Genomic DNA, 23,074 nt, shown 5'->3' with positions numbered 1-23,074 from the left:
CTGGTACAGGAGAAAAGTTAAGCTACTACTGACCACCAAACTATTTAGAGGGAATCCAACCAAGGCCAGGTTGGATAGGCCTTTGAGCAAGTTGGTTTAGTGGAAGGTGGCCCTGCACATGGCAGGGGTTTGGAACTGGATGAACTTTAATGTCCCTTCCAACCCAAACCATTCTATGACTCTGTGAAGTACCTCTGTGAATTGCAGTGCTGAGGTCTAGGAGGGTATCTGGCTTTGAGACATCCCTGACCATGGCTCAGTACCTTCTCTGTTTTGTTTCTCACAGCAGAGGTCCTGCCCAAGAGGAGTTGCCTGCCTCGAGACCATTCCACCCCAGCCATAGGGACTGTTGAGGCTGGGGCCAGGCCCCAACGAGGAGCTCCTGCCACTTGGAGCATGCATAGCAATCACCACCCACCAGCCTGAGGAACAGGGCTTGCAAAAAGCTCAAGTATCTGCTTAGGGCTTCATCCTCTAACACTAAAAGGGAATGAATATAATCCCTCTGGGATAGAGACTACAGGGAGCACAGGGAAGCATGGGAGTCGTTCTCCAGCCTTTGCCTCATTTTGTCTCAGCTTTTATGCCTTAAAATAAATTTACTAAATAAGATGTGTGGATGTTTGTCACCTAGTGCAAGGCGTGCACAAAGCCCTTGGGCAGGGCTGTCACCCATGTGTCACCCATGTGTCACCCATGTGTCACCCTACACAGGGTGTAGGGCAGTGCTGCCAACAGAGGAGCTCCCCTTGGCTTCCCAACACAGTGCTGGCTGCTGGATTGGACCCTGTTTATGGAGTCCCACAGGTGCTGCCAGCAGGTGGGAGACCTCTGGGACCAGCCATGCCCTCACCTGTGCTCAGGTGGCTCTCAGGCAGCTCCCCAGCACTACCAGCTCTGAGGGGAAAGGAGCTTCTCTGGAATCATCCCCAGGCCCATGGGAAGGAGTGCTGAAGGGTTGTCCCCAGTCCGGGGCTACCATCAGCCCACAGGGGCTGCTCCCAGTGCTGCCATCAGTGCACACACTCCCACAGTGTCTCACCAGCACCTGCCATCCTGTCCTCAGCCAACAAACTTCCTTTTGCATCGAATCTGGGTTACTATCTCTCAGACACCAGATTTTCCGTTTTCTAAAACGGTACCAGAACAAAGGCTCTCCCAGGATCTCATTTGCTCCTACTTTCTCACTTGCTGCTAATTAATACCGTGGCTTCCTAGTCACGCAGCCAGTGTTCATCTTTATGCATGTGCTCAGAGAGGATGAACATAGTATCTGCATCACGGGGTCCTGCAGGTTGATTTGCTGGGGAAGACAGGTCCCTGATGCTCCAGGAATTCCTCTAGCTATGACAGGATCTGCTGGGCACCTTGGTGGTCTCCTCAGCTCTGCACAGTCCTGCAAGTCAAGGTGCTCTGGCTGCTCCCTGTCAAAGCTCACTCTGATGGCAGGAAATGTCCACTGTCACTGCCTTGAGCTGCTCCTGGAGATGCTGCTGGTGGGTGACTTGCAGGGTGTTACTGAGTGCCCTGTGCCTGCTTGGGCACAGTCACACCTGTGGAAGAAAGGGAATGTGTGTGAGTGCATGGGGAGGAGAGAAAAACAGTGAAGAGAAACCACAATTGGTTGTGGGCTTCAACTAATGGGCATCGAGTACTCAGAAATCATTCAGTAAAGTGCACCAGATCCTCACAAAGCCTCACTGGCAATGAGTCACTGGTTAATGTACCACTAACTTGGATTTATAGGTTTAATATTTTTCTGTTGCTCTGTTGCTGTTGCTGTGTAGATTGCTTCATCCATTTTCTTTCCTGTCCTGAGGTACGTTAAAATAGGATCTTTTGGGGTCGTTATTTTTTAATAAATAGATTATATTTCAAAGAATATTGAAAAAGTTCCTTGCCATTTATTCCTCAAGACTGGAAATGGTCCCTCTAATGTCCTAGTCCAATTTACAAGGTGGCTAACTGTCTCATGCCTATATATAAATGTCCTTTTTCTGAGGACCTAATGAATGTAACAGCCACTGTCAATGCATTTATTTCAATAGTGGTCATGCGGGAAGAGCGTTTAATGAAACCATCTTTATTTTAAAAATACCCACCAACACATTCATAAATTTTTTAAAAGTGTCAATATTCCTCCTTTTTTTTTTATGTCTGACTGAATACAGACATTTTACTCACTGTTTTTAATAATATACATGTCAATTTTCCCTTCCAGAGATTAAAAGTCTACTCTGGCAAGAGTTTTAAAAGTAGGTACTCAAACTTTGCCATATCGCACGGAGCCAGGGGAGAGTGGCTGTGTGCTGCCGTGGCAGTGACAGTCCCTGTTTGGGACAGGCTGGGCAGAACTGGGACTGACAGTCCGAGGTGTCTGTACTAGCACTGCTGGATGTTCACGGCCACTCGAACCCCTGAACACGGCACTTCACCCTGCGGAGCCTGGAACCCACTCGAGCAAAGTGTATTTAAGACTTGTGGTATTTAAGTTGCTGGGTATTGAATGTCTGTAATTATTAATTTTTGAGACTGTACACACATCATATATACACACACACTACATATATATATATATGTATATACATATATATGTGTGTGTATATATATATATATATACACACATAGGTATGTGTGAGCGTGTGTATTTGGTGGGTTCCGTGAGTAAGACACCTTCCTGTTACCATTGTCTCTTTCCAGACAGGCCGGTGCGGTGCAGGTGACCCTGGGGCGGTGCAGAGCCTCTCCAGAAGTGTCAGGAGCGCTTGCCTGCTCCGGTAGATTTCAATGGGAACGAAGCCCCCGACGCAGTAGTGAGGAGCCTGAATCTCTCCCGAAATGCGACTCGGGTTTAAAACACAGAAAGGTGTTGCGCACCCTGCTCGACCCCCCTTTACCTTGGCGAAACACAGGCTCAGCACAGCTCCCTCCGGCCCCGGGGCTCCCCTCGGCCGCTGGGGATCCCTTCAGTCCCGGGGATCCCTCCAGCCCCCAGTCCGCTCGGCCCGGGCTCCCCGGCTGCCCCCGCCGCCCCGCACGGTCCCGCCCCGCCCCGCCCCGCCCGGCTCCCGCACCGCCGCGTTCCGGGGCTGGCGGCTCCTCCCGGCAGTGCGGTACCGCGCGGCCGCCATTGCATCACCGGCACCGCGCCGGCCGCGCCTGCACCCCGCACCCGCACCCCGCATCCCGTATCCCGCACCCCGCATCCCGTATCCCGCATCCCGGCACCGGCTCCGGCGGGGAGCGGTGGGGCGAGCGCGGGCTCCGCGGCAGCGGGGGAGCGACTCGCGGCCGGGCCCCAGCGCCGGTTCGGCGGCTCCGGGGCCGCGCCGGCAGCGTCGCCCGCCCGCCCGGCCCCGCGTTCGACGCAGTGCTGAGGCGGCGGGGGCCCGGCGGGATGCGCCGGTGGTGACGGGGCAGCGGCAGCCGCGCAGGGCCAGCGCCGCCCGCCATGGGCCCCGCCTGAGCGGCGCGGCCGCGGCCGCCCCCGGGCCCGCGGGCCGGGCATGGGCGGCGCGGCGGCGGGCGGGCGCTGAGGGGCCGGCGGCAGCAGGATGGAGGCGATCTGGCTGTACCAGTTCCGCCTGATCGTCATCGGCGACTCCACCGTGGGCAAGTCCTGCCTCATCCGCCGCTTCACCGAGGGGCGCTTCGCCCAGATCTCCGACCCCACCGTGGGCGTGGATTTCTTCTCCAGGCTGGTGGAGATCGAGCCTGGCAAGAGGATCAAGCTGCAGATCTGGGACACGGCCGGGCAGGAGCGGTTCCGGTGAGACCCGCGGCGCGGGGCCGGGGGCTGCGGGCCGGGCCCCAGCTTGGGCGGGGGGCGCGCGGCCGGGTGAGGCGTGTGGAAATGAGACAAAGAAGAGTCAAATTGGAACCTTTTGTGGTCTCCCCCCCCCCGTTTCGTGTGTCCCTGGGATCCGTGTCCACCCCAAACGGCGGCGTGCAGGTGTGCGGGATGTGCAGGTGTGGATGTCGAGGAGCGGCCCCGCTGCCGCTGGGGCGGGAGACGAGGCCCGAGGCAGCGCTGGGTCCGCGTTTTACCAGCCAGGAGGTGTCCGTGCATCGGCGGATGCAGCTGGCAGGGAAAGCCTGCTCCCCCCGGTGCGGAGGCAGTGACCAGGATGTTTCACAACCGAACACTTACGCTGAGGCTCGCGAAATGCAGTGGAATATGTGTTTTGGTGCTCTGCTGCGACAGCAGAACCCAGCTCTCCGTAGGACAGAGAAAGGTCGGGACAAACCCTTGGCTGTGGCTGTGCAGGGATGACAGGTGCTTTCTGGAGAGTGCCACGCCGAGCGCTGCATGGGCACAGACAATTTGGGAGCTTAAGCAACAGTAACCAAGTCTCGATGAAGGAAAATAAAGGCAGCATGTGGGACCGTGCCAAGTTTCCCACAGGACTGTATGGGGAAAACAGCAGCCCTGGTTAGAGCAGGCTCTGCCCCAGCGAAAGAGGGGCTCAGACCTGCTGCTCAGACAATGCTCATTTAGAAGGGGGGTGAGTGTACCCGCAGCTCCTGGCCTCCTGTTTGCTTGTATTTTTCATGTGTCTTTAACCCTCATCCACTCTTCCATCCTGCTCCCTCTGGGATCACTTCCTGTGTTCCACATCTGTGTGCAGCATCACAGAGCTTCTACTTCTGTGTTGTAATGAGTCGCCTGAGGAATGTTTTGGTTTCATTCAGTAGATTAAAACTCCCCTACCCCCACCCCTCTCACCACCTTCCCTCACATCTGTGGCACTGGCATCTGGCCCAGGATGTGCAGTAGTTGCTCCTTATCCGCTGACAGGTTTTTCCTCTGCTACCTTGAAGCCTTGCAGGCGAGGAGCTGGCGCTTTATTCTGCTGAGAGAGGAGGTGCTTTAGCTTGCAGTTGCATCAGCTTCCAGCTTTGGCTCTCTGGCTGAGGTCTGTAGAAAACACACCTGAGTGCTGTTCTCTGTTCTTGCCTTTGCTGTGAAGAGCAAGAGCTGTAGGATGGATTCAGTTTCCTTTCTTTTACACGTTAGGAAGTTTGGGGCCCTGGAGGCTGCTTGCCCTCGGTGCTGAGGGCTGACCTAGCCCGGCACTCGGGTTGTCAGCATGATGAGCAGGCGACCTTCAGCACAAGGGCAGCTGCACTGCTGCGGTGGGCAGCAGCCTGCAAAGGCATGAAGAGTGCAAGGGGCAGGAATGGTCAGTGACATTACAAAAAACCCATTGTGCAACTTTGAAATGCCCTTGCCAAAGTGCAGACTTGATTTCCAAATGTGAAAAGGTAGAGGGAAATGAACAGACTCAGGGGCCTTTATGGTGCACTCTGAAATGTGAAAAAAAAAGGTAAAATGTCTGGTTTGTGTTTATCCCTTTCGAATCACTCTTAGCCCTGTGGTGAATTGTGCCCCATGAAGACAACTCTTGGGCTCCTCCTACAAGGTATGTTTCTTGACCAGAGACAAGAATTAGCTGTTACTGGAATAAGCCAAAGCCCCTTGTACTTGTCATAGGCAAGAAGCACAATTGAGTAGGTGCCCTCCAGAAACCTTAAGCTTTGTAATTTGTCAAGCACAGGGAATTTCTTAAGAGGGAAAGCCATAAAAATGAGCTTCCCTTTTTCAGAATTCTCTGATTTGAGCATTTCTGATCTGCTTTGCGTAGTTTAACAGCTGCCCCACGAGGACAAAACCGCTGTAGTTATTTTGAAAACACCTTGGCATTCTCTGAGCAGCAGCTGTGTTACATTTTTGCTCTTCCTCACCCCCTGTTGTGAGCTCTTTCACTCTCCGTAAATTAGTAGCAATTTCTGTGCAGTCAAGGCTTAAATTACCGTTAAGCATGTGCCACTCTATTTTGCCAGACCAGGCTCCAAAACATGCTGCCTGGGGCAGTGTTGAGGCTGCTTTGGAGCTGTAGAAGAGTATGGTCCAATTCTTCCCAGATCCAGCAGGTTTTGCCCATCCCTGGTTGCTCAGATACTGCTATTTCCTTGTCTGAAACGTGATGTTGTGTAATGCTAGCAAAAGCAAAAGCCTGTGCAGCCCTCGCTCCCTGGAACTGTGTCCCACCACCTACAGAAGAGCTGTTTCCTTCCAGCCAGCAGCTCTCCCTTGGCTGAGAGGGAAATACTCAAACAAACAGGCACAGAGCCTGGGTGCAGGAGTCCCCACCGTGGGTACAGAGCAGGGGACAGTTCCCAGACGGAGACGTTGCCTTTGTGTTAAAACTTGGCCAAAATAGGTTCAAGTCCCTGTACTGCTCTGCATCAGTGTGTGAGCATGGCAGGAGGAGGGAAGGTAAAAATCTCAGAAGGGAATTGGAGAGGGATGTGCAGCATGAAGGCAATATACTTTGCTTCCTGCAGATCAGTGAGGAAAATAGTTGTGGAAAAGGCTTTAAGAAAAGGCAGTGAGACCTTCACCTAGTTTTACCTTGAAGCAGCGTTCAGCTTAGATCCCCTCATGTCTTTCAGAAGTACCTGAGGCATTGTTGTTGCTGGCAGGAGGAGCCAGGGCTGATGGCATGGAACACAAGGGAGAAGCAGAAATATCTGTGACAGTGTGGGGGTGAATTCAAAGTGCCAATATCTGTTTGCAGCTGGCCAGATGGCAAAAGGCAGATCTAATTCCCTCAGTGCCAAATGTCCAGAGTGACTATTGTCCCTTCGCCAAACAATTGGAGAGGAGAAATGATCCAAACACAGCCAACTATGTTTTTTTCCCTGCTTCTGGCTTTCTTCAGTTTCGTCTGTGAATTTTCACCCATTACTGTGTGTCTGTTGGTAAAACAATTATTGAAAACTCTGGTTCCTCCTTTCTTGGGGCAATTTTGACAGATACACACACTACAGGACCAAACAGCACCTAACAACAGTCTTGCATTGCCAAAAAAAGACTTGTCCTAAGGTAAAAATGCAGCAGTGCTTATATTACTCCAGCAAGAAAAGTTCAGGCTTGAGTGTGAATTCCTCCAGGGACTGAAATCGATCATTGCTTCTGGATTTAGAGCGAATCCGTGACTTGCAGAAACACCACTGTTAATCAGCTTCTTGGTTTTCCCTTATGTAGTAGTCACTGAACTGTAGCTCTCCTCAGCCTCATGGCCTCAGCTTTGCTCCATCACCTCATTTGCTGATTTCCTGTGCTGCTTCTGGCTGCCTTGGGCTGGCCTGGCTCAGACGAGCTGTGGGAGATGTGCTCTGTTTCCCAGCCTGCAGTTCTGGGGTCTTTTTGGTGACTGTTTAATGTTGTCAGTATTTGGCAGGAATGCGACCAGTGCTACTGCAGATTGTCCTTGGAAGCTCTTGTATCATTTTGCTGTTTCTCAGGTCAGATGGGCTGCTCCTGTCAGTGCCACTAACAGTAACAGTGTCCTGTCATTGCAATGTGACTTTAATCCAGTGGCGTAGTGGGAGAAGGTGTAGGTGTAGGGTGGATGTCCCTATGCCAAGGCCCTGGGTATATGGAGTGGAGCTACAACCCCATGGTCAACCTTCCAAATCTCTGACCTCCTGCTTTTCTGTGTCTGTCAGAGAGCGGGTGTTTGGTTTCAATTGAATCCTTTGATTTGTCACAGTGCTTCTAAACCAGTGGGTTAGATGAAGTGTCCACAGAACTGACATGATGGGGGTGGGATTCAACAGCCAGGGGCATACAGAAATCCATGAGAGAAAAAAGTGGTGGGGGGGGATTTTGAACAGAGCCATAATGAATCAGTGGGGTAGTTACCCAAGCATGAAATTGTTAAGCCAAGGTAAGTTTTCCTTTTGAATGAAAAGCTCTACAGAGCACAAGCTAAAAGCCCTAAGACATTGCCTGAATGGCCTTCTCTTGCCTTGTGTTCTGCAGGGTAGACAGGGTGGTGGTAATGCTGCTTTCTTAAAGGTCATATGTTCAGACAGCTGTAACTTAACCCTGTTGTGGCTCCTTGGCTTGCAGGTCCATCACCAGAGCCTACTACAGGAACTCGGTTGGAGGACTCCTCCTCTTTGACATTACAAACCGCCGGTCTTTCCAGAACGTCCACGAGTGGCTGGAGGAGACCAAGGTGCATGTCCAGCCGTACCAGATCGTCTTTGTTCTGGTAGGTCACAAGTGTGACCTTGACACACAGCGGCAAGTGACCAGGCACGAGGCGGAGAAACTGGCTGCTGCCTATGGTATGAAGTACATTGAGACCTCAGCTCGAGATGCCATTAACGTGGAGAAGGCCTTCACTGATCTGACTCGTGATATATACGAGCTGGTGAAAAGGGGGGACATTTCCATCCAGGAGGGATGGGAAGGGGTAAAGAGTGGGTTTGTCCCAAACGTAGTGCACTCCTCAGAAGAAGTGGTGAAATCAGATAGGCGGTGCTTGTGCTGAGCTCCTCTAGTGAGGCAAGTGGTGATGAACTCTACTAACCAAACGTACTTTACTAAGTGAACTCAGTGTGACAGAAGGGAGAGCAGCACTCCCATTGTGAACAGCCTCCCACATTGTTTTGGACACCAGAACAGACCCTGGAAAGAAATGTTCTGTTCCAAATAACCTTTCAGAACTGGGGGCTACAAACCTGAAGGAGAGTGAGTGAGGGTGCATGTGGATGTTGTAAGGAGACAGGAAGCAGAAATGAGGGGCTGCATAACACAGGAGAGAGTATACAGAGCTGAATGGGCTGGTACATGCCAGGGTACTGTACATGTCCTCTTTTAAGTAAATCCATAGCTCCCTGCAGGCTTTTGGAGCCACAGGATGGACACTCAGTCGTATGACAAATGGGCAGACAAAAAGAAGGCAGGAGGACATCTTGGTTTGTGTCAGCCATTTCTTTCCAGGAAGGTCTAAAGGCAGCACAGGTACCATTTCCTCCTAAGGTCAGTTCCACAGGAGAAGTTTACTGACATGGTATGCACACTTCTGAGTTTTCTTTCTTATGTTCTTGAACCTAGTTTGATAGCAAAGAATATTTTGTGCGATTTGAAGAAGAAAACAGTAGTTATTTGATTGGTAATTAAAGATTAAATTATCCCTCCCTTAACAGTGCTTCTCTTGCTGTGCTGAACCAGGACTCTAAGTGGCAACTCTTGCTGCAGTAGGGATTATTCAATGCAATTTTTACTCATTTACTGCCTGGGTGAGTACCTTGAAAGTACCCAAAGTTCAGGGCTTTCCAGTAGAATTAAGTGATCAAGATCATAAAGAGAGAACCATGTCCTCAGGTGTTATGTCTTAAGGCTGGGGTGTTGCAGCCAGGTGGGACACACCAGCATTTCTGTCTCAGTAACAGAGCTGTGCTGACCTTACCAGCCAGGTCACAAGGAGGAATGGAAAGGAGGGAGGAAAAAAAGAAACCCGACAAAATAAAAAACTTGAAAAGCTTAACTCAGGTGCATCAGACATCCTAAAAGGTGAGATTTGCTCTTAAAGAAGTTAAATAGCATTGGAAGCAACAGTGTCCATTGGTACTTTCTGCTGTTAAAGTGTCATTTCTGTCTTGGCCTCTGTGGAAGAGAACTGGCCCTGGGAAGGTGGGACACACAGCAGGAGTGTCTGAGCAGGTGGAAAGGAAAGCCTCAAGACACACTCAAGGGTAAAATTTGTTTTCCTCCGTGTTTTAGTTTGACAAAAGAGGATCCATCTCAGGTTGGCCGTCATGGGATGGCAGCCGTGTCACAAAAGCTGTATGTAGGTGGATGTTTTTGGGAATGCCATTCACCACTTAGAAGCTTTGCTTCTGCCAAGTTTTAACCCAAGCTTTTGAAGTGCAATGGGGTGACTGCGCTCCTGTAGCCAATTAGGGAAGTTCAGACTATTAAAAGCAAACAAACAAAACTATAGTGACTTTTTTTACTTGTGTTTGAAAGCTTTATACACCAAACTGCAATGGGCAGGAGGAGGGGATTAGGTAAAAGCCACAGGAAGCATCTAGTGTTTATTTTAGGCCTCTGAGTATAGAAAAAGAAAATATTTGTTTCAGCTTTTTAATCTGCCCTGTCTACAGAAATACGGGTCTTGATTGCTGTTGAGTTCAGACTGTTTCTCCTTCTGGAAACTTCTCGCAGTTTGCAGCAGTACATGGGCAGGTCTGTATTAAGAAGAAAACCTGTGGTTTCCATGTTTCCATATTTCCATATTTCCATATTTTCCATATTGAAGCTGTAAAAAAAGCTCAAACCCGCAGCAAACCCAACTGAACAACCCAAACCCTGAACACTTGTTTTCAGTGTTCTAGGAACAATTTCAGTTCCTGGGGTCTGCAGGGGAGCAGCAGCACTGCACCTGCTGGGAGGGCAAAGGGAGCAAACGCCAGGAAGGGCAGTGGCAGCGGCCTGGCGCTCCTCACTGCGCTTCTCTCTGCTTGAATAGGCCGTGAATGTATCCAACACCTCCTGCTACAGGCCGGTGGTTGAGTTGAGTGCCCTAAAGATCAAAAAAAAAAAATAGTATCCCCTTTACAAAATCTGTTTCTGGTGAGTGCAGGTGGGTGCAGGGAGCACCCCAGGAGCTGCCAGGGCAGAGCACGGGGTTTGCTCAGAGCAGCTCAGTCAGTTGCGTTTCACAAAGGCCCAACAGACAGTACCAAAGGGTCAGTTTCTTTGTTCCCTGGATGGAAAGTCCACCAAGCAGCTGCTTCAGCTTTTCAGAGGCCAGCTGGACACAAGGTGTGTCTTGGGGTGTCTGGCTGAGGATAGCAGCAGCCCCAAGGGCAGAGCCAGCGTGACATGAGGGACAGTGAGGAGTCGGATCAGGAGTTGGATCAAACATTTTAGCAATAGTCAAATACTCTAATTCCCTGTGTGAGAACCTGGCCAGAGGGGGAAGATCACTTTTCATGAGACAGACAATATTTTATTTAATGGGTTTTGGACATTCCCCTTTACTGCTCCCAGGGAGAAATTCCAGAAAGCCTAAGCCAGTAAGTGCATTCAGGCCTTCAGAGTAAATCTTCAATTTAAATATAGAAGTGTTGTAATTCTAAAGAGGAACAGTGCAGAAGAAAATGTACACAGTCTTAACTACTTAGAGTTAATAAATTGTTATATTAAATGATAGAGCAATCATTATCTACATCTTTTTCTAATTCCTTGCATTTTCTAGACAGCTTATTAAAATATAGGAAATGTAGATTCACCTGTACAAAATTTGGAATGTTTTTTCTAAGATGAACTTATAGGATATGCTAAGAATTCTTTTCTAACAACTGGTTTTAATGCTTTGACTTAGAGGGACTTTGAGAAACCAGAAGGTGATACCTCTCACAGGCTAAAGGTCAGGAGCTCTTATACTCTAGGACAAAAAGAGAAAAAAAAAAGCAAAAGCTAACTTTCTGTGGTCTTTACCACATGTTAAAAACAATCTGCATGTTAGACTGAACTTGCTCAGAACCTCCAGAATAAAAGCGTACTATACACTGTCCTCGCTTTGTTATGCACTGTAACGAAATGTGAAAATAACGCTGTATTTAGCTGTCTGTATGTGACTGAAAATATGCTTGTATTTAGCAAAATGGTTACTACGTGATAATGTGAAATTCAAAACTTGTAAAGAAACTTTGGTGGCTTTTTTTTTTCCTTTCCCCCTGCCCATTCTCTCTGAGTGTGTTCCCTGCTCCCTGTCCCCGCTCTGTACTCCTGGCCAGGGCTGGATCCACCATTCCCAGACACTGCCTCACAACCACTGGACACCCTCCCCTGCAGAGCCTGCCTCACTCTGCAGAACCTGCCCTCTGCCTTTCTGAGAAAAACCAGACCAACTACTCTGAGACAGAACCACCCCCTGCTCCCAGCAGCTGCAGCCACCGCAGCCTTGGCCCCTCCAGGAGGCCTCTGCAGGGCTGGTGGCATGGCAGCTGCAACAGCAAAGGGCAGAGCAGACCTAGGCAAGGATTAGTCATTGAGCTCATCTGTGAGTTTTGGGGTTTTTTACTTACCTCAGATCAAACACACTAATACCACACCCTGAGTTGTGATGGCCACAGCCATCTCCCATCCCCCAGGAGCCAAACACCTTTGAACACAGGAGCCATTTCAGCTCCAAGGCTGTCACCCTGTCCCCCCTGACACACAGCAGCAGGTTCCTGGCAGTGGCACACGGCGCTGATTTTGCTCGGTTCTGCTTTTGCTGTGCAAAAATGCTTAACTGGTCGTTTCGTTGTGCACAACAAAGGCAGGCAATTGCTGCCTTAGGACCAGCTGGGGGTGGCGGCGGGAGGGAGCAGAGCCTGTTGGGATCTCATTAATCCAAACTGAAAACTGTAAGAGAAATCAGGATGTGTTTGCAGCTGCCTTTCCATCACTGCTGATGCTAGGAAAAGAAAATGGAAAGCAGCAGCCTGCAGCCTGACCAGCCACAAGTCCCACTGCTGTAGCAGAAACCTGCTGGAGAATACATTAGAGCTCCACATTGCTCTGCCGCAGCCACAGCCACTGAAATGAACAGCATTGCCCTGGGGAAGGAAGGGATGAGGCCAGGCTCTTTTTGGTGACCAGTGCTGAGGGTTTACCTTCTCTCTGCCCTTCCCTGCAGCTCACTCTTTGGCAGACACAGTGCTGGTAAAACACTTGCTTTCAGTCACTAATTCAGATGTGCTGACTCACACTCCCCCTTTCATTCAGGATCCAGCAGCCACACTTTTCACGTCTGCTGCTTCAGTGGAATTTTTCACCCCCCACGACCAGTTAAGGGAGGGAAACATAAAAGCTCTCACATCACATTCATGACTTTCACGCAAAGAAAGATGCACAAAAACAGCTGGTTGCCACAACTGTTTAGTTTTACTATTTTAATATAATGAAATAAAAGTACAAAAAATTTACAGGTATATTGTTTCTTACATGAAGATTGAACAGTTAACATTTGCATTTATTTTGCAGTGAAACCTGTACTCTCAGTCACAGAATGTGATTATTAGCCACTGACATCACCACTGAGCATTTCATTTTAGAAAGAAACTGCTAAGGCAAAAGGCAACAATCTCGCAAGGCTTTGTAAGGACCAAAAAAATACTCCAGCTGTACCACCAGAGGCCATGTTCCAGTCAACCATCCCGATGTAACACAGGTTTCACCACCTGGGAGGCTGCGTTCAGACATTTGAACCGGACATCTGGGCCAAGGGGGGCTCTCATAAGCTGTGGGCTCTCATAAGCTGTGGGCTCTTGGGTGTCCTTGTTCAATGCATTTGCTGAAACAACCAACGTGTGCACATGTATGAAATAGAAGGGGTGAGACCTGCAGACTTGACATCCCCTGTGCTGCTCACTCCTTTCCCACTGCCCTCTGAGGACAAACCACAAACTGCTGCATGTGAAGTGCTGAGAGCTCAGTAACAGTTGGCTAACCCACAGTTACTACTACAAGTTTATCCAAAGTGGATATCCAGGAATGCTTACAGACTGGTGCTGCCATTAACTGACTGAAACAAACCCCATGATTCCACTCTAGTTTTGTTGTTTCCTAGAACATTACAGCTGCACATCTTCCCAGCCCAAGTCAAAGTTAACTTCATCAGCTGTACAGAGATGAAAAAGAAAACCCCTGCATTGCCTTAGCCTGCAAACATGTAAGGCTCCATTTCATACATGCCCCTCAGCTTTTCAGACAGGCTTTCAGGTAGGAATTTATTTATGACAGACTGGTCCGATCAAAATACTACGTCCTTTGCTGGACTGTGTGGTGCCTTTTCAAATAATTCATTTCATGAAGCATGCATGAAACCAAATTTTGAGTTTACAAATAAATAAAATGGTGCTCACCATTAATCTTTATATATTTTACCATTTACTGAAATGCTGAAAGTAACTCAGTCCTGAATGAAATTTGGGGGTGTTTAAATAAAAAATACTTGGAAATTGAAACCACATTTAAAATTGGCAAAATTATGCTTTGTTTTTGGAAGGGTCTTGCTTGTTTCTTCTCTTTACATCCCAATTATAAACTCTAGCCATATCTGAGGGCGTGGAATTAAGGAAACAGCTCATGCTATCAGAAAAGAGGAAAAAAAAAATTTTAAAAAAGGAGTAAAAGCAGGTTACAGAGTTGGCCACTTAGTTGTAACAGTCAGTATAGAAACCATTTCATGAAAGGGCTGACTTGGTGCAAAGCTTCAACACTCAAGAATACTAGTAACTGTTGGTAATTGCAGTATTTATATCATTACTTAAAAAACATCCATAAAGATATTGCAGAGAAACACACTTTTAGTTTTGCCCAATTTTTTGCTGATTTCAGTCAAGCTGCCCATATCAGCTGTATTTGCCTCTTTCAGGCATCCCAAACTCCTGCAACACTAAGACAGCTCAAGGGTCAACTTGAAAGAACAAGCAGTTGTGCCTTCATTAAACTAAATCTAATGCTTCAGTTAATGGCCACACTCATTAAAACAGTTTTTAAGTATAAAAAACAACCCCACACACCTAGGAGGTGTTTCATGACAGTATGAAGAAATTAAAAAACCACTGAGCACAGCCTAAGCCAGTCCCAGGCTTGCTGCAGTAAGGCTTGTGCTGCTTGGAGGCAGCTGCAAAGGGTGTGATGGGCGACAGTCCGAAGAACAATATTCATATGCTCTAGAGGAAGGCTCACTGTGCTTTGAAGTGGTCACCTGGGCATCAATCCACACTTCCAACTCTCTCTGGAGTCAGTCTGAGTTGCAACCACTGCAGTAGGTTTCATGATGACACAAATACAAGCTTTGCTACATCTCACACACCAACCTCCAACTCAGCCCTGCAAACACAATATTCCATTTCATTGCTAGGACAGTTAAAGTTCACAGGTGCTAGAGAGTTTTGAGGGCAGCCAGTCTAAGATAAAAACACATCACAAAGTTGGTCATCACCTGGATGTTGGCTTTCACATACATCTCCTCCCCCGTGAACAAAAAGGATACTGACTTCTGTAGTGGTGAACTGATCTCTGAGAAAATCCAGGTCTTCCTCTAGAAGATCGAGGTTTTTTGTAGCTGTTGACAAATTCTTCTCTAACAGAGCCTGAGCTTCATCAATATCATATTCAAGCATCACATTGGCCTAAAAAAGAAAGATTGATAAAAGCTCTTACTCTTGCATTGTAAGGACTAAGCCATGCTGAGCTTATTTTAGGCTATTGTTCATAACTAATCATGTTAGCAGCAGACTGTCCTGCCAGACAACAAGATGCAGGACAGGCAATGTCAGAATCCACTTGAGGCCTCCACCCCTTCAGTAACTGAGAAACAGATCTCCCTACTGACTTAAAGTTCTCTTCCTATAGCTAAGCAAGGAGGGATTTCTTCCCCTGTGGATCACATTCAGCCTTTCAGGCATCAGCATCTCATCCTCACTGTATTTGAAAAGTGAGAGACCTTACATTTCTTAGCAGCATCTTTCAGGCGCCACACAACTCTAGAAAGAGTTTTTGATGGATTCAAGAAAAACCTCAGGCTGTGTGGAATGCTGACAAACAGGTGGCAGTGTCAGTAACAAGAGCTACTACACGTGTTTAAAGATACACCAGATATAAAAGTCCTCTCTGGTGCTGTGGTGGTGGTCTTCAATCCACACATGGTTGTTTCAGTAAGAAGCTACCACAGGACGAGAGAACAGAGCAGTATTAGGTAAAAATGCACCAGTGAAGCTTTGCCCCATTCAAGAAGTGTGCCCTGAGCAGAGGCACATTCTGTGACTGACAGGACCCCAGGGAAGGCTACACTGAGCTGCCAGAGCTGGATAAACTGTTCTTTAAAGCAAGTGGAGGGCAGAGATACCCAGTAATAGTGACATGTACAGCCCAACACAGACTGTAAGCAACAAGGAGGAGAAAGGCAGAAGGCCAAGAACACCTAAATAAAATGAACTGTTTGTGTGTGGTATTTCATTACAGCTTTTCAGTACGAACTGTCAATAGCATGAACTTTCTTGGATGTTCTGTTAGAAAATAAACCTGGGATGCTCCATTAAAGTCAGTGTTATGAATTCTGAAGACAGTCTCCTGAGAGCAACAGGTATCAGATTTTTTTTTTCTTTTTATGATAGAAATGGGAGAGGTTGGGAGCAACTGCCCAATTAGTCTGGATGCTTCATGTGTCAACAGTGTTTCTGTCCTAACCAAGAGGTTTTGTTTGGCAGCCAACACTGGGATTTAGGAACATCCATGATTTAAAAGTCTCAAAAGAAGCATCAGCAGGTTAATCTCCACTTATAATGAAGCCTCTACATTCAAAACACCCCAACGTGACATTGCTTAAGTACTTGGGAATCTGGGGTGTGAATCCTGATCCCACCAGGCTTTAGTGCAAAGTCCATTATAAATGCTGACAGATACCTATGAGTAACAGAAATCCCATCTTTCCCAAAAAAGGTGCATGAAAAGGGAAAGCAAGATGCTGAATACAAATAACATAGAGACAATGGGAAGCTACTTGCCAAACTAAGTTATTTTGCTGAGCACATTCCCATGCCAGGCAATGTTGGATGGTAATTTGAACCAAAAAGTGACAGAAAGGGTAAGGGGAATACAAACAAGCTTTTTGGAAAGAACAATCCAGCAAAAAGACAATTCTCTGAAGTCTTACTGTTCAGGAACCAAATAAAATAGAACAAGAAATCTTCACTAACACACTGAAGTTGCCTGGTTAGAAGTGCTCTGCTGCCAGGGTGCAGCTCCACCATACACCCATCAATAGAATCATGCCCACTACCACCAGGGGAGACAGCAGCCAAAACTCTCTTTAACAAGCCTTTTGTAAGTTACTGAAACAGTTTCAGAAAAAGTTCCATTTTACTTACCCCCAACCACAAACAAACTTTATCTGTAGGAGGAACTGAAGCTTTGCAGTAGAGATTATCTGCCAATAAAAATCTGGTTTCCATTGGATGTGTGGAATCCTTAAGACAAATGATAAAACTTACAAATGCTATTTTCACTGGAAACTTACGTCAAAGACAAAAAACTTAGAATAAAGAGCACACTTTTCTTCTTTTTGCCATTGATACAGTATTAACTTGGGTGGAATTCTATGTAACTTTACTTCAACATTAAAGTTAGAGCTCCCAAAATAATGCATTTTTAAAAGATATATTTAAAAACAATACAGAAATCCCTATAAAGAATGGAGATGAAGTCAAAGCTTAGCTGCAATCTATACACTATTAAAAGTCAAGTTTGCATTACAAACATTAAACTTTTTTTGAACTAGCTTTCAAAAAGTACTACATACCTTTAAAAACAATTCTGTTATTTATAAAGGCATATTAAGTGTGCTCTCCAAAACATTTCTTGCAATGTGTTCTGTTAGGGTGGAAAGGTAGTTAGCTTTTCTCATACTCATTAGATATTCAAAATAGTTTACCTTTTTCTTCTGCATGTGTTTTAAAATTTCTAATGTCTGTTTAATTTCAGGAATCTGACTTTTTAGCCTGTGAATTAACAACAGTCATAATTTATTATTTTACAGAGACACAAAGTTTCCTAAACAAGTGATCAGTTTTATTATACAGTCCACCCTCCATTTAAAAACTTGTTAACAGCTTTTTCCAGGCTTACAAATGCAGGTGTAATACAGGAAGACACGGCATGTAAAGGCAGCTCAGCTCCAGCTTCACCTGCCCCTCACAACACCGAGGCTCGCTGGCTTTGGAAGCACAGCAATCCATTCAGATTTCACAACACACAGGAACAGTAACAGACCCTTTTTACTGAAATGGTACATTTTGCGTATTTGTCACCTCCCAGAGGAGAGGGAAACCTCAGCAGAAATACAGGTAGAAACCACTTCAGGTAAAACAAAACAAGAGTGTTCCTTCTGAGGTTCATGGACTGTTCCGACAGACAGTGAGAGCCACAGGACTCTGCAGCAAAAGCTCTCTAGAGCTGAAGGCATCGCTCTCCCCGACAGCCCTGGCAGAGGCACTGGCATCCCCATGGCCTTCCTGGCCACTAGACTTATTATTTAAAAAAAAATAGAACTGTGCTAAACATTTCCCAGTTCTGCAAAAATTATGACTTACCTCCTTTTCTTTTGAGCAAGATTAAGTTCCAAAAATTTGTACTTCTGATACTGCTCATCCAACTTCTTAAGAACTACATCTGCTGTCTCATTTCCTGGCTGCTTCATAAAGGAATCTACATCTTCCTTTAAGGGGAGAAAGAAACCCTCAGTGTTAGAAGAGTTTTATGGAAATCCTAGACACAGACATGCTATCAACTTACTGCAGCTACATCCAGGGGGAGTTTGAAATGCAAACAAACGTTTTCTGGAGTACAAAAGCATTTTGTTTCTTTTTTTAGTCACCTCTTTATTTCCCCCTACTTTTTTTTTGGTAGGGAACCAAGAGATAGGTGCAAGGATTATTTCATAACCATATTTGTGGGTACATGGCTAGTGGTGCTTTCAGTCCTGCCTGAGGTGAAGTGACACCTTACAGGGGTGGGTATCCACAGAGCATGGCTAAACCTACCTGTAAAGCAGGGATAATGCTTCTCCATGGCTAACCAGATTATGAACTATTTAGGATAAAACTGATGAAGGAAAAGAGTCACTGCCTGATCAAGCATGTTGTAGCAGAGAAAGATGCAAAGGGGGCAAAGCTCAGGTATCTGCTCAGACAGGCACTACGGAATTGAACAGCTGGGTTTCAAAAGCTCCTTCTGCAGTGAGCAGGAAGCCACAGAAACCTCTAGAGAACAACTCCAGCGAGTCCTACCATCAGCTGGAAATGCTGCCAAAGACAGACCCAAGCCAGCAAGGATGTCAACCTCAACATGTGCCTCCTTCAGAATCCTAGGAAGCAGTTCACCTGCCTGGGGACAATGTTCCCAGCCTCTGAAAGTTACATCAGTCCAGGGACCAACCACACGTTTCTGGCCTTGCCACCATTTACACACATAATTATAGATGACCCCACTCCCCCACTGAGGTAATTCTGCCCTTACTTGTCTACACAGCTCAGTAAAACCTGATAGAAGCCCTACCACAGGCCTCGTCAGCTCCTCCTTTTGAACTTGGTGTCTCCATTCCAGAAGTTTCACACCAGAAAAAGACTGCAATATGTCACTAAAGTGATATCGGACATGGAGCTGCTCCCCCTCATTATGACACCGTAACTCTCTTGGCTGAAGAAACTTACTATGAAATGACTGAATCTGGTAAGAAGTCCCTGCCTTCTTTATCATTAAGGAAATCTGTAGCAGAACACAAACTCCACACCCTGCAGTAGACAGCACTGTCCAGGTGGTAGATCCAAACTCAAGAGACCATGCCTCAGACTGCCTGAGGAATGCCTCGAGCTACCTCACAGTCCAGGAAGCATTTCTGCCTCTGGATAAAGCTCACAGAGAAGCTTTCAACAAAGAAAACAAGGATTAGGTTTGGGAAAATGTTGTAGAAGTGAGGCCTGAGGACACTGTGAAATGAAACTCCCTCTTGTGGAAGCAGCTCTGCTCGTTGAAATCATCCAGGGCAGAAAGCAAAAGCGGGTGGGCAGCAGCTCCCCCCACAGCCTGCCCGGCACCCAGCTCTGCCTCAGCTCCCGTCTGTCTGTGCACAGGGACGGGACACAGTCCTCATCCTCCTGAAACACAGATGCCCAGAAGTGAATCCAGAAGCAAGTCCAGGCCCCCTATATACTGGTGATCTCCTTCCACTACATAATGCCCCACTTCAAGGTGGGCTCAGATTTACTCCCAAGGTTTTCCAGCTTCCAAGCCTGCTGGTCAGGCTCTTGTCCCACCTCCACATCTGCAAGGCTGAGGCACAGTTGCTTCCTTAAGCTTGACCAGAACAGCTTTGAGGCACAGCTGGCTGTCAAAGCCATTAGGATCCCCACCTTGTGGTGCATTCCACAGCACCTCTACTGCAGAATCACCTTACAGATTCTGCAAGGACCTGCCAAAACTCATCTCTATCTTTTTAGGAAGAAAATTCACTGGCAAAACACCATTTTGCAAACTTCAAGCCTAGCCACAGGAATGTTCTGTAGAACCCCTGAAATGCAGCAGGATAGCGCATTCCCACGTGTCCCTACAGTTCTGAGAGATGACCCAAATAAGAGCTGCAGGCACTCACTCTGCAGAGAGCTTCATCACCTGGGGGCATGTGCAGACAACATGACAAGAGACACGCGTTTGCAGATCTGCATCCTCACACCTGCTGAAGAAGGCAGAACAAAGAAGGCATTTTATTTGGAAATGTCTGGGCAACAGCTCAAAACCACCAGAGCCGAAAGTTCTGTTTGGAGAGTATGTTATCCAGTAAAACCTCGTGTCTTAACATTACTTAATCTGAGTGCTTAACATCATTTGAAACCTGGAGAGGGACAAGAATTCACAGATCAATTGCCTCAGATAAGACATCAGCCATAAATTGTGTGAAGAGCCTCTATTGAACCAAGACACTTAGAGAAAACATCTCTGAAGACAAGATTCACAGTATGGCTGCCCATGCAGCATGTGAGGGGGAGGGGGGAAATGTCAAGCAAGTGATCAGCAGGTCTTTAAATGTTTTTGAAATAGAAACCTATTTTCTGAAGGAAAAAAGCTCTCGTAAAACCTACCCTCAAGACAGAAGTGTTTTCACTCTGCAGAGCAGAATACCATTACAACTTCCTAGTGTAGGCTTATTTTGAATAAAAGAAGGTCTATCTTAACATCTGCATCCAAGTACTCTACGATCACCATCGAGGAGCTCTTCTGCAGACACACCTGTATTTGATCAGAGCACCTCTCAAAACTGAGAATTAGGAAACTTCCAAGACATTTAGATCCAGACATAAGGTTACGAAGAACTGAAGAGAAGCACAGGACTAAGGCACAGCCCCAGAACTCTCAGAGCTGCGTGGTACAGCACACATGATACTTCAGACATGGGTATTGAAAGGAAAAAACATGGAACTAAACACAACAGCTACAAAGGCAGCCCCCAGCATGGAATGAGGGATGTGACAGATACCTTTAAGTGTTTGCTGAGGCTAATCACCTGTTTCCTGCAGGGTGGCCACCTGCACTGCAGTCAGCCAGACCACAAGTTCTCCTCTGTCAGGATCAGTGAGATCTCACAGGACAGCTAAAGACACGGCCATTCCCTTTCACTTTCATCTATGATGGTCTCCCACAAGGCATGGAAGGAAGTCAACTGGAAGCAGCAATGGTTTTCCAGCCCAGTTAGGATTTGCCAGATCCCAGTTATTTTTAAAAAAACCTTAAAGGAAAAGGAGGAACTAGACCACTGAAAGCAAACGCACCATACTTGCCTGGTCAGGCCCTATGCCCAGACAAGACACATCAGCGGTACAAGCACTACCAAAATGCAAATCAAACCAATTTATTTCTATAAAAGCAGTTGTATCAGATGGGGCAGACATCCAGCACTTCCTGAGACCACCAAGGCAGCCAGGTTCAGCCACTCTGATCAATAGTTATTGATCAATGGAAATAAAACAGCAATCAAGATAGTGTACCAAGAATAAGCTCAGAGCTGAAAGTGAACAAAAGATGATTGTGAGATTATGTCACTGCATAAGCCACTGACTCCTTTTCAACCACTCAACAGAATCATCAAATGCTTGGTATATCAGTTTTTAAAGTTGGATAAACAAGTTCTGCCTGCTTTCCAGAGGACACATTTGTTGGTTTTCAAGAACACATGGGTGCTTCTGAAAAGTGAATCTTGTCCGCAGTCTAAAACTTTTTTTTAAGAGAGGAAGATGTATGGAAAGGTGCCTGGAGCACGGCAGGTGATCCGTGGAACAGGAGCGGCAAGGCGTGCCCCGCACAGCGTGTGCCAGGAGGGCTCTCACAACACGCTGCTCACTGCCCTGCGTCCGGCAGTGCAACAACGCGATACTGCTAAACGCGGGGAGCTGAGCTTCTTGTAAGGTGCATAATGCTCAGTAACGCCAGGTTGGGATCGAAACAGGGCAACTGGCCCGCGAAAAGGCCCAGGACTGAGGCTGTGAAGGGCCTCCGCCATCCGCGCCCCTCGGGCACCGCCCGCCCGCCCGTGACTCCGCCGAGGTGCCGCCTGACGGGGGCCGGGCCCGGCTGGCGGAGCACAGCCCCCACTCCTCGGCCCCGTTCCCCAGGAACGCCGCCTCGGGGCTGCCCAGCCCCGCTCGCCGGCCCCGCTCACCACAAACGCCGCCTCCGGGATGCCGAGAGGGCCACGCCTCCCGCCCGCCGCCGCCGCCGCCTCGCTGCCCTCGGCAGTCGCCATGTTGGAAACGGAAGAGGCGTGCGCGGCGTGCGCCAGGACGCCGGAGCCCTTCGTCATCACGTGGGCGCCGAGCGGCCGCGAGGCGGGGGCAGCCCCAGGGCACCGCCCATGGGTGGCGGGACGGGGCCGGGGCGGGGCAGGGCCGCTGAGGGCGAGGAAGGCGGGGCGGGAAGGGGAAAGCTCCGGCAGGAAGGGGATGGGGCCGGCAGCAGGGCCGCCTGGGGCGGCGGGAACTACGAGTGCTCTGCTTGCCCCGTCCCGGGGAGGGGGTCCCGTGCCAATAGACCGGTGGGCAGGAAAGACGGGAACGGGGTGTCCCTTATCCCAGCCTCTGCTTCTGCCTATGGAGGAAGCGCCGTTGTTTCTAAACGCAGCTGCAGCCTTTCCCTGAGCGCAGACGTTGTCGAACAAGCCAGATACAACAAACAGGAGCAATGCCTCTAACAATTTACAATAAACATTTCTAAAGGATCACCAACACTGCTTGCCCTGTGTTTACGCGCATAAATTTCCCCTTGCTCGTGCGTTCAGTGACTTCCTGCCGCTCCTGGGAGGGACAGCGATCCGCTGTGCCAGCGCCAGGCCGGGCCCTGGGCCCCACAGCTCATTGCTGCTGCCCCGTGCTTCTGCACTGAGACGGAAGTGTGGCACAACACGAACCAACTATTAAGTAGTCCAAGCTCAGAACTGAAAACAGGTCTCTGCAACCTAAAGAAACAAAAATACAACTATTAAAAATAGCATTTTCGAATTTAGAAACAAGGAGCACCTGCAGCAGCCATGCGTCCTTAGCCTGGCCATTCCAGGCCCTGCACACTGCTGGACTGATGATGGTTGGGAATGAATCCAGCTCTAGGCAAACTCAACCAGAACTCAGTCTTGGAGCCGTCTCTTGGCCAATGTGAACACAAAGGAGTAAC

General features: G+C 48.1%; 2 protein-coding genes across 5 annotated transcripts; one reads left to right on the top strand and one right to left on the bottom strand.

Annotated features, from left to right (window-relative positions):
- The first annotated feature begins 3,493 nt into the window (after window positions 1-3,493).
- RAB39B (RAB39B, member RAS oncogene family) lies at window positions 3,494-11,515 on the top strand. Its single transcript, XM_039571852.1, has 2 exons — window positions 3,494-3,769; window positions 7,922-11,515. The coding sequence occupies exons 1-2, from the start codon at window positions 3,555-3,557 to the stop codon at window positions 8,346-8,348; spliced, it is 642 nt and encodes a 213-aa protein (XP_039427786.1). The 5' UTR covers window positions 3,494-3,554; the 3' UTR covers window positions 8,349-11,515.
- A 1,202-nt stretch (window positions 11,516-12,717) lies between these two features.
- Window positions 12,718-22,197, bottom strand: VBP1 (VHL binding protein 1). Of its 4 annotated transcripts, none has more exons than XM_019290851.2 (7): window positions 22,071-22,100; window positions 20,030-20,093; window positions 17,953-18,077; window positions 17,295-17,361; window positions 16,732-16,830; window positions 14,805-14,994; window positions 13,920-14,692 (listed from the first exon to the last, which is right to left on the bottom strand). In XM_019290851.2, the coding sequence occupies exons 3-7, from the start codon at window positions 18,057-18,059 to the stop codon at window positions 14,661-14,663; spliced, it is 495 nt and encodes a 164-aa protein (XP_019146396.1). In that variant the 5' UTR covers window positions 18,060-18,077; window positions 20,030-20,093; window positions 22,071-22,100; the 3' UTR covers window positions 13,920-14,660. The 4 variants fall into 4 exon arrangements, with proteins under 4 accessions (XP_010406008.1, XP_019146396.1, XP_019146395.1 ...); XM_019290850.2 differs by having other exon boundaries at window positions 20,010-20,093; window positions 22,071-22,098; XM_010407706.3 differs by lacking the exons at window positions 13,920-14,692; window positions 20,030-20,093 and adding an exon at window positions 12,718-13,913 and having other exon boundaries at window positions 14,856-14,994; window positions 22,071-22,189.
- Window positions 22,198-23,074: the final 877 nt, after the last annotated feature.

This window comes from Corvus cornix, chromosome 4A (assembly GCF_000738735.6).
Source record: "Corvus cornix cornix isolate S_Up_H32 chromosome 4A, ASM73873v5, whole genome shotgun sequence".
Taxonomy (NCBI): Eukaryota; Metazoa; Chordata; class Aves; order Passeriformes; family Corvidae; genus Corvus; species Corvus cornix.
The sequence above is the reverse complement of the archived record's forward strand: the minus strand, read 5'-3'. Positions and strand labels throughout refer to the sequence as shown.